Here is a 10,171-nt window from a genome sequence, read left to right on the forward strand (position 1 = left end):
GTAACTAAATAGATGTGTAGTATTCTCATCTTTGTTTCTATTAGAGCTAGTTTGGGATCCCTGTTTTCTCAAGTGATTTTCATTTAAAAAAAATAATTTATTTTTCCTTTAAAAGATGGAGTTCTCGCACTAGCCTTTAATGTTCGAGAACTTTTTTCTCATGTTGTAACGCACTAGTACAAGTTTCGTAGGCACTAGCCTACCGAGACCGCTGGTGGGCCTAAAACGTGACAACATCTAATATCTTAATTGATTCCCACTTAATTTAACATATAGTGGGCCGAACCCTGTTCCGCGGTTCGCGCAAGCAGACATACGCTCCATTTTATAACCAACCGGCGGTCCATCTGAGGAGGACCAAGAAACATAGAGAGAGCGGTTCTACGTCCGAGTCGTCGCATCAGGTCCCCTCGATTCGCCGGCGGCGCCACCAACCAAGGTGATGCCTCCTCCCTCCTCTTCCCCAATTATTTCCGTGTTTCCGAGCTTAGAATTTCGAGGACCTGATGTTGGGCTCCTCCGTTTCTTGATTGATCTGTGGTCAATCGAATTGTGCGTCGTAATCTCGCCCCAAATCGAGCAGATTTTGGGGTTGTTTCGAGGAACTTGTGCGTTGGTTTGTTAAGGTGGGAGAATATTTGCTCCGATGGTGGCGTCGGGGAGGGTGCCGATGGGTTGGCGGTCCTGGCGGTTCGATTTTAACCCCACATCCACACGGCCTGATTGGCTGATTTTGAGGAACCTCCCCCCAAACACCACCACCAGGGTTTGTGATTCGATACAGTTTCATGATTTGATTTCTGATTGCCTTGTTTTGGTATACTTGATTCCTTGTGCCATTCTGATTGCCTTGTTTTGGTATCCTTGATTCCTTGCAATTTAGGAACTCCTATGCAGATTTTACATCTAGTGTTCTATATGGAATGGTGGGTATTTTATATGGTATCTTCATCTGCTGAAGTGACTCAAAATTGTGTGATTGTGCCCACTGATCCAGCTTTAGAAGGTAGTCTTCTCCTGATAGTTGAAACCTGTTGTTAATAAGCAGAGAACACAGAGTTTTGGTTATCTGTAGCTATCATATAAGAGGTAGTACGCAAGTTGCTTAAGTAACCCTCAGGCTGCTTATTTTAGACTCGAGGCTAGCCCCATTTCCATTATCCACATAACGGAAAGTTCTGCCCAATTTCCATTACTTGCATACAGATGTTTTTTTTATTAGAAAAGCATTCTAGATAAGGAAACAAGACCCTTGTTGCACAGCCTCCACTGAGTTAGTCTGCTTCGGACCACCACTATAGCAGGCAGATAACAAGTTAGCAACTAGTAAATCCAGAACGTCACCTCAGGCTACTGTGTTGGTAAAAGCTGTACTTCAGTTATGTCATATGTAGCCCATTCAGACCAACCAAAGAGGACAATTAATTGGACCCTTTGGAACCCTTATCCTAGAATATTTCATTCGATTAACTCTGAACTTTGTGGTTTCTTTCCCTGCCATTGTTCTGATCTGCCCTTGGTTATGAGCTCAGTAGCACCACCATCAGTTAGGTATGTAAAACACTGTTTGGTTTCAGTGTCCATTCAACCTATTCATCCTTATCTCATGAATAGTTCTTTATTGTTCATATATGTATGTATTATTACTCTCTTTAGTATAGAGTATTTTAGTTAGTATGAGCATCTTATATTTTGTTATGAGTATGCTTGTGTCATCCTGGATATTGGATGATTGAGTTGTACATTTAATTTAAGTTCTTTAATGCATTTATATGACCGCATACTATACTAGTGACTGATTGAAATGGTAATATGTTTGCAGCTCATACATCTGAATTGACTAGTCAAACTCAGTGATCTCTTTGGGGACTAATCAAACTCAAGAACTAAGTTTCATGTCTGATCTCGACGTCCAGCTTCCATCTGCTTTTGGTATACATCCTTTTTTCTGATATGTTCTTTATACATTTTTCTCGCTGAAATAGTAACCATTTATGTTGATTATAATCATTTTTAAATATCACTTTCCAGTTTCTTTCCTTGCTCTCTTTACCCTAAATAACTTGCATATATAGTCTAGTTGTCTTAAGTTGTGCACCATGCAGTTCTATTGGTAGATAAGAACCAGTAGTGACTTTCTTCTGAGGTGATAATGATATACATGTTCTTATTAATGAGGCTATGTGCATCCATTGGTTATTGGGTTTATTGAGCTTTGTTCATTTGGTTTTAATTCCAACGCAATAAGCTTGTTGACTCATTTGCCGAGGCGAAGGGTAGGCTTGATGCTGTTGTAAGAGCTGTTTCACTGAGTCACTAGGTCCCGGGTTCGAAGCAGCCTCTCCGCATTCGCGGGAGAAGGTTTGCCTTGGTTTATCCCTTCCCCAGATCCGCCTCCGGCGCTGGGTCTGCCCCTTTTATTCGTGTGTCCAGGCCTGAGCACAATCTGAAGTCAGAAGTTGATATCTTTATGTTTTCCTTGTAGATCCGTTTGCAGAGGCAAATGCTGAGGACTCCAGTGCTGGTGCTGGATCAAAGGACTATGTGCACGTGCGTATTCAGCAGCGCAACGGAAGGAAGAGTCTGACAACTGTTCAGGGCTTGAAGAAAGAGTACAGCTACAACAAGATCCTCAAGGATCTCAAAAAAGAGTTCTGCTGCAATGGTACTGTAGTCCAGGATCCAGAGCTAGGCCAGGTACGAAGTAGCATTCGGTAGTCGGTACTCACTTTTTTTGTTGGTTTAAATTTAAATTTTCTTATTATTTAAATGTCATGTTCATAATTCATTCATCTGATGTATATTGTAGGTCATTCAACTGCAAGGTGATCAGCGTAAAAATGTCGCTACTTTTCTAGTCCAGGTAAGTTCTATACGACACCAGCACACATCTTTGTTGTTTTTGTGCATTTTTTCGGCCTCTTATCATAATTTATATATGTTTTCGTTAGGCCGGAATCGTGAAAAAAGATAGCATCAAGATTCACGGATTTTAGACTGCAAATTTTGAGTGCTTGTGTGTGCCTATCATATGGTACCATATGATACCAGGTATTGAAGCTTCGGAAGCTTGTTGGCCTTCGTAACATCAGTAGTCGTTATTCATCTGAATATGTGTCATTATTTGATTTGATAAGACTGGTATTGATGCAAGTTGTCCTTGCAGTATGTTTTGTAAGTGTTACCTGCATGAAAGTATCGTTTGTCTGGGGAACTGTCTACTACTGATATTGAATAACAAGAGAGATTGCTGTTCGTGTTCGTCTATGAATTATTATGATCTTTCCCCAGACTTGAGCTTTCCAATCCGTGTTCTTTTATGATCACTTTGCTTCTCATGTGCTTTCTGATATGTATTTGACCTTCACCTCAAGTTGTATCTTTTATGATCCAATCCGTGTTTGTTTCCCATGCCACACAAAATATGGATATTAACCTATTGTCATGTTTTTGTGTGGGTTATCGATCTCTCATTAAATAGGTTTGTTTGGTTTGTTGTTGTCTCACTTGTCGTAGTTTAGCACGTCTACCCTTAGACGGATTTAATCAAGTTAGGTATGTGTTTTGTTTGGCAAGATTTTTCTCCCGCTGCTTATGTCTCACTCGTCAATGACTGTTAATAGTGTAGCAAAATTCTCTTAGGCATTGTCAAAGTGGCGTCTAACCTTAGACAAAGTGTGGCAGGAAAAATGTGATATTTTTTAGCACCTTAGATATACAACTTGTTAAAGTGTCACCTAACCTTAGATAAAGTGTGGCAGGAAAAACGTGGTAATTTTTGACACCTTAGATATACAACTAAACACATTCTACCCTTGCATCTGTCAAGTCCTTTCTAGTATGACGCAAGGTTGCACACATGATTTCAGCATACCAAAAGATGAGCGAGAAATCTGCAAACATTCATGCCGCTCGTTTCACATATGGCGAACCTTCTTAACTGAAGCAGAAGAGTGATGAACCTTACTATTAGGATGTTTAAATGCAATAGAGAAATGATTAAAATTAGTTGGAGACATCCAAACATCCTATCTAATAGTTTAACTATTAACTATTTTTAGTATTAAGGGATATTTAAATGTACTAGAGTTAATAGTTAGTGGCTAAAATTAGCTGGAGACCTCCAAACACCCTATTAGCTATTTTTAGTAAATTAGTTAATAGTTAGCTAGTTATTTGTTAGCTGGCTAATTCTACTAACAATTTTTTAGCCAACTAACTATTAGTTCTAGTTAATACAAACACCTTAACTAGCTAATCCCATTAGTAATTCTACTAGCGTTTTTTTTTTGTTGAGAAACCCTAATGAAGGGTTATGTGGGCAAATACCGAATATAGCCATGAGGGCTATTGCGTCTCTATATATAGAACTTGTACCCCTTATATGAGAAGAGAAAGAGGCCAGAGGCCCAACCCTACATTGTGTCTCGTGTGTTTCTTCTGTCGTGCTTCTAGGAAGGGATACGGGTTCTCTACAACTTCTCGCGCCTCTACTGCTGACGGGAGGGAAGGGTGCGGATCTGGTGATCCGTGGTAACGTAGTTCTCAACACGTTATCAGCACGCTCTACCTAGACGTTGCTGCGGGATCAGATCTGCATCAACTCTTCATCAAGTCGGCAGGTCCTCCGGCCTAGCCGAACTGTCCTACGCGACAGGTTTCGATTCCTCTACGCAATCGAGTGGTATGTTCTTCGATCTGTTTCGATCAATCAGAGGTTGTGTCGTGCTCTCGACGCATGGTCGGTATACGGAGGCGCTGGATTTTCCCTGTCCGGAGACAGGACGGGGACGATGCTCTCAGCGGCATGCATGCGCACCGAGATGTCCGAACGAGATGTTGGACGCCCGAGGGAGATGGAGCAGGCCGAGCAGCCCGCGCCCTCACTCGGGTCGTGACCGCGCCCATGGCCATGTGCCATGTCGGAGGCAGCACCTGCGCCAGCGGCTTTGCGCCACGCGGGAGAAGGATTGGCTGAGATTTTTTTAGAAAAAAAATGGCGTCCTTCTCGGGTCTCCTTTGACCCGCGCTTGATCGGTTACATCGCAACGTGCGTGGCTGCTCCCCGTGATCCCGTCCATTCATATTGCATGCATGCATGCTGCAGTTGAGAACGCTAGCATGCGATTGGCTCTTGTTCTGTCTGCAGTGTGAATATTGCTCTTGTCAACGTTCCTTGTGACTCCTTGGAGAGAGCACATAGACCACGTGCATGCAATTAGGAGCCGCTGAAAAAAACAATAAAGTAAAAAAAAGAGAGCACTCCTTTTATACAGTTTTTCCAAATATGAAATATTTCTAGTATGCATGATATTATATAGTAATTTATATTTTAATTAATTATTTCCTGTCGCAAATAATTAGTAAAAATGCATGCTTAAATACGGAAAATGCCTTTACACATGACGTGTTACGTGCATGTATTAATTTCTGATGTTTATTTTTCTGCTTATATTCTCGCAGTATATAATTAGAAAAATTTATTAAAATGCATGTGAAGGCCATGTTGTGCATTTTTATATCACTCTAAATATTTGTGTTGCGTTGAGCTTCAGACTCACGTCGAGCGATTAAATTGTATAGTGGGTACTCGGGCGCACCGATGAGGTTGTGTTATGAATCGGCTGAGTTATGGCATTAGCTGAATATTGGCTGCGCCCTAGCAACACAATGCAGTATTTGTGCCATTCGAACTTGGCTGTGTCATGTGATTGCTATGTCACGCTCTCGCTTAGTCGGATCGCTCCCGTTGAGTCGGACCGCCATCGCCGAGTCACACATTTTTCGAGGGCCCTGAAAGCATTGCATGTGTGTCGCAACTATTGAGTCACAATTGCGCTTGTTGCGTCTGTTGTGTCTGTTGCACGTACTTATCGTGTACCCCAATTACCGAGTCATAATTGTGTCTGTTGCGCTTATTACGAAGGCTTGTTGTGTTGTCGTAGCCCTGATGGCCGCACACGCGTTGACACTAGACGCTAGAGCTTGTACTCGCGTGGATTGTGGTAGGTTGTTCAGGCCACTAAAGTCACATTATGCGCAATCTCCATAAACAATTTTGTTTGGCCCTATATTTTATTTGACTGTGTTGTGTGGCATTATATATTTATATATCGCCAAGTGGCCATAACAACTATATCAAGCTCTATAATGCTTGGAAATCTGGGAAATTAAATTGAAATACAATGAAATACAGATAAGTTAATTCTCTGCTCTCACCTCATGCATAAATGTTTTACCCGAAGTAAACCGAAAATATAATGCATGAAATCCTTTATGGCATATAAGACATCACAAATTGGGATTCTATTAGTAAGCAAAAGACCTTACCAAATAATTTAAGACCGGAAATCTCAGTCATACATTGCTCAACCAGATGTTAGCACATTGCTCTCTTTGTCGATGAATGACATGAAGCAAACTATGAGATAAAAGGACATGTAATGCTAGCAACACGAAGTTGCGAGTATAGCGAGAGGTTATTCTGAGAAAATTTTCACTATGTTGGTGTGAAAACCATAGTGTGTTCCCGTCGAACCACTTTACTCGTTCTATCTAGAACCTCTATCCTTGTGTCGCATAAATCTCTCAGAATTGTAAATACTTATAGTCACTGAATTGACTCGAGATAGTCCTTTGACAAGTTTGGTATACACTGTAAGCTAAATGGTAAAGGTCGGTCCTAAATGGACACATACCTGGGGTTTATGTTGCCGAACTACACTAAATTCTACCCTTTGGCATGCTTACCATTATCTACCTCCGATCTAACAGAAGTGAGAAGAGTAGACAAATAACTATAAAATCCCACATCACCACAGAGCTTGAAGCTAAATTAGACATTAACATGTCATTGGTCCTCGGAGCCAGAAGAGTCATATGTCTTGACCACTAGACTACTAGTGATGATAATTTGTGATAGAAATATGAAGATCTTGTAGAGTCTTGTTGTATCCTCTCTACTCTTGATAATTTCTTCGTATGAGAGCAGTAATATCTGTTGTTGAAGATGGATCCTAGGCGGATACCAGTATTGTTTCGTTCTTGCCAAGCAGTTATCATCATTTGTTTCATCAAAAACTAGTTATATGGTGATTTTCCCAGATAAAATGAATTCTTGGCCTTTTTTGTTCTATTTCAAAGCTTCTCTTTTTGCCGAACAACGAAGAGATCGAAATAATGCTTTATAGAACAAATTGGTATATAATATGAGGAGAAATGTTTGCCCTGCTGGCAGCATCATAAATAATTAACTATTGTTATTAGTTCTCTCTCAGAAGTATAATACCTAAAAATGTTGCATAAATTGATACCCAATTTTAGATCGGTATGAGTAATTGGGTAAACTATGGGCAATAATAAAACGAGCTGGACTATACATCTCTGCATATTAAAATCTCTGCTTGGCAGCATTGTCCTGATGTCGTGCACTTTACTACCAATATAAACACACATTTTCCTATGTGCCTCAAAGCACAATGCAACCAGTGAATGTCTTTGTGAACGTTAGACCCTGATGGTCATTCTACTTGTTGATCTGAAGTCAACTAATGGCTCCAAATAACGAATGGTATTCATAAGCCCCTGAAGAAGCCTTATGGATAAAATAGTGTTGTGCATGTTAGTCTAAATCTTAATGATTGATTGTGCATTTGGTAATAATAACAATAAGTTTGCAGAATTGTAACCATGAAGCAACTTGTTGTTGCGTGTCTCGCTGAATGTTGAGACTAACCCTTCATGTTGAAGGACAAATATGTAGTATTCATGCCACTACATTAATATAAGTCCAAAGCTCACTGCATAAAACCCCTATCTGTAATGTGCGTAAGATTTCCCAAATAAATCACCACAATAGCATACATTGGCCACAACTGGATGATTGTGGTTGTGGATTTTATCTGTATGCTTTTAGAACATCTCAGCATTAGGGGGAGGAATGCCCATATAATGTAATGCCTCAATATTCTATTAAACGCACAAAAGCCAAACTGAACCTGTCGTTCGTTGTGTACTCCTGTGTATATGGAGTTTGCCAGAAATCGTTGAGGAGTAACCATATTGGTTTGAATGCTTCTACCTGATGTAGATGTGGATATACCCGGGATTAATATCATATCCACATTTGACTTATTGGTATTTGATCTATTCTCGGGGACGCCTGCGAATATGATCCATCAGCCTTAGTCAAAGCATATGTTCTGATTGCAGATTCACGTGGTCTGTGATAACTCTCCTCCGATTAATTCACCCTGCTGGTGATTTGCCTCACGAAGAGGTTCATCTTGATGATGAAGTTCCTAGCAATGCGCGCAATATCATTGTGCTGGGAATACGGAACAATGAATCTTTCGTTTTGGGAAATGATGAAGATCATTATTAAATGTGGGAGACAAATATGTCGACACCTATCTTGCCCCTCTAGATTGCAAATGGATCCAAAACAAAGTCCTAGGCATGAGTGCTTTAAGCTCTCTTATCGGGTCATTGATAAATGCAATCGAGGCTGAACCAATAATCGCAAAATGAAAGTCACGAGCTTGAAGTTCGGACATTTATGGGCACTATTAAAATAATGTGTGGTGAATGCGATGGTTCAAGTGGTCTTGTGAGAGACCCATCCCACGTATGTGTTGAATAAACACTGTTCCGCTATGTAATATATCTGGCAAATGACATGAATTAAATTATGCAGTTAATAGGATTCTGAAGATCCGTCATGAGATCCTAAGAGGATCCATATCTTTGAATTATAATTATGCAACATATAAATCTCATACCGAATAATACATTCCTGACGAATTAACACTCTTCTATGTAGAGAGAATATCTCCTAGATGAGATTATAGTTCCTTGATGGAACCTTTCCAGAAGAAATAAAGTCTGTGTTGAACACCAAAGTTTGATAATCCCTATAAAGGGATAAAGACCCATACAGACCCGAAAAGGAATAAGATGAGGTACCAAAGGACTTGAAGTTCACCGAATAAGCACATGTGCATTCCACGAGTTTTACTCATGGTATTTTCCACTTGATGTGGAATTACGGTATCCTCTAAAGCCCCGATGGCAGAAACCTATAAGGTTTAGGTGTTATTGGCAAAAATATCCCCATTATGCCAGAATGACAGACTATCGATGTATCTGATCGATGAAAAATCTCTGATGGATTACGATCTTTGATGGACTTTTGTTACACCATCATAGATGTTGCAATGGATGAACGCCTGGAGCGATGTGTCATAATTAGAATATATACTATTGCAACTATATTATCCCCTAAGTCCTATATAAGGACATGTTACTTGCTTTGCACAACTATGTATAAATTGTGGTGTAAGATAGAAAATGATAGCACCCCAACCTCATCCGTTCTCGTTATTCTAGATGAACAATGAGATATATATCTTGAAGAATATGCTTGAGTTATGAGGGATAACGACCAAGGGGGAGTGTTGAGAAACTCTAATGAAGAGTTATGTGGGCAAATACCGAATATAGCCCTGAGGGCTATTGCGTCTCTATATATAGAACATGTACCCTTTATATGAGAAGAGAAAGAGGTCAGAGGCTCAACCCTACATTGTGTCTCGTGTGTTCCTTCTGTCGTGCTTCTGGGAAGGGATACAGGTTCTCTACAACTTCTCACGCCTCTACTGCTGACGGGAGGGAAGGGTGTGGATCTGGTGATCCGTGGTAACGTAGTTCTCAACATTTTTAACAGCGCGCACCGTATTCTTCTTGCTCCTCGCTTCCTGGTCTTCCAGATGCCCAAAGCCGCAAGCAGCAGCTCCGCAGCAGAAATGCCCTGGCTCTCGCTGGAGACTCTGTAGTTCGCACTTCCCATGCACAAAGGCATGAACGCCCTAAGCCGAAAGCTGCGTAAACGTAGAGCGACACCAGTCACTGGTGTCGTGTTCATTTTAGCCGCAGTTTCCTTTCAAACTTGTTCGCCGCACTAGTTCGCGCTCGTATAGCGATAAACCATATCAGTACATCAACAAGACAGTATAGCACAGTACATGACATTAACACTACTTTGCGCTTCCGTTGGTAGGAGGGACTTCTTTCAAGGCACCAGTATCTATTTTCTACACTCCTTTCAAGAACACGGACCTTCCCTAACACGGCAACGAATTTAGGGCCACAGACATAGCCCACAAGACATCGG

At 40.8% G+C, this 10,171-nt stretch overlaps 1 protein-coding gene across 1 annotated transcript; it reads left to right on the plus strand.

Moving 5' to 3' along the window:
- The first annotated feature begins 359 nt into the window (after window positions 1-359).
- Window positions 360-3,267, plus strand: LOC100284617 (GOS2 homolog). The gene is made up of 5 exons (NM_001370676.1): window positions 360-439; window positions 1,823-1,932; window positions 2,486-2,697; window positions 2,810-2,863; window positions 2,952-3,267. The coding sequence occupies exons 2-5, from the start codon at window positions 1,896-1,898 to the stop codon at window positions 2,994-2,996; spliced, it is 348 nt and encodes a 115-aa protein (NP_001357605.1). The 5' UTR covers window positions 360-439; window positions 1,823-1,895; the 3' UTR covers window positions 2,997-3,267.
- Window positions 3,268-10,171: the final 6,904 nt, after the last annotated feature.

Source organism: Zea mays, chromosome 3 (assembly GCF_902167145.1).
Source record: "Zea mays cultivar B73 chromosome 3, Zm-B73-REFERENCE-NAM-5.0, whole genome shotgun sequence".
In the NCBI taxonomy this organism is placed as follows: domain Eukaryota; kingdom Viridiplantae; phylum Streptophyta; class Magnoliopsida; order Poales; family Poaceae; genus Zea; species Zea mays.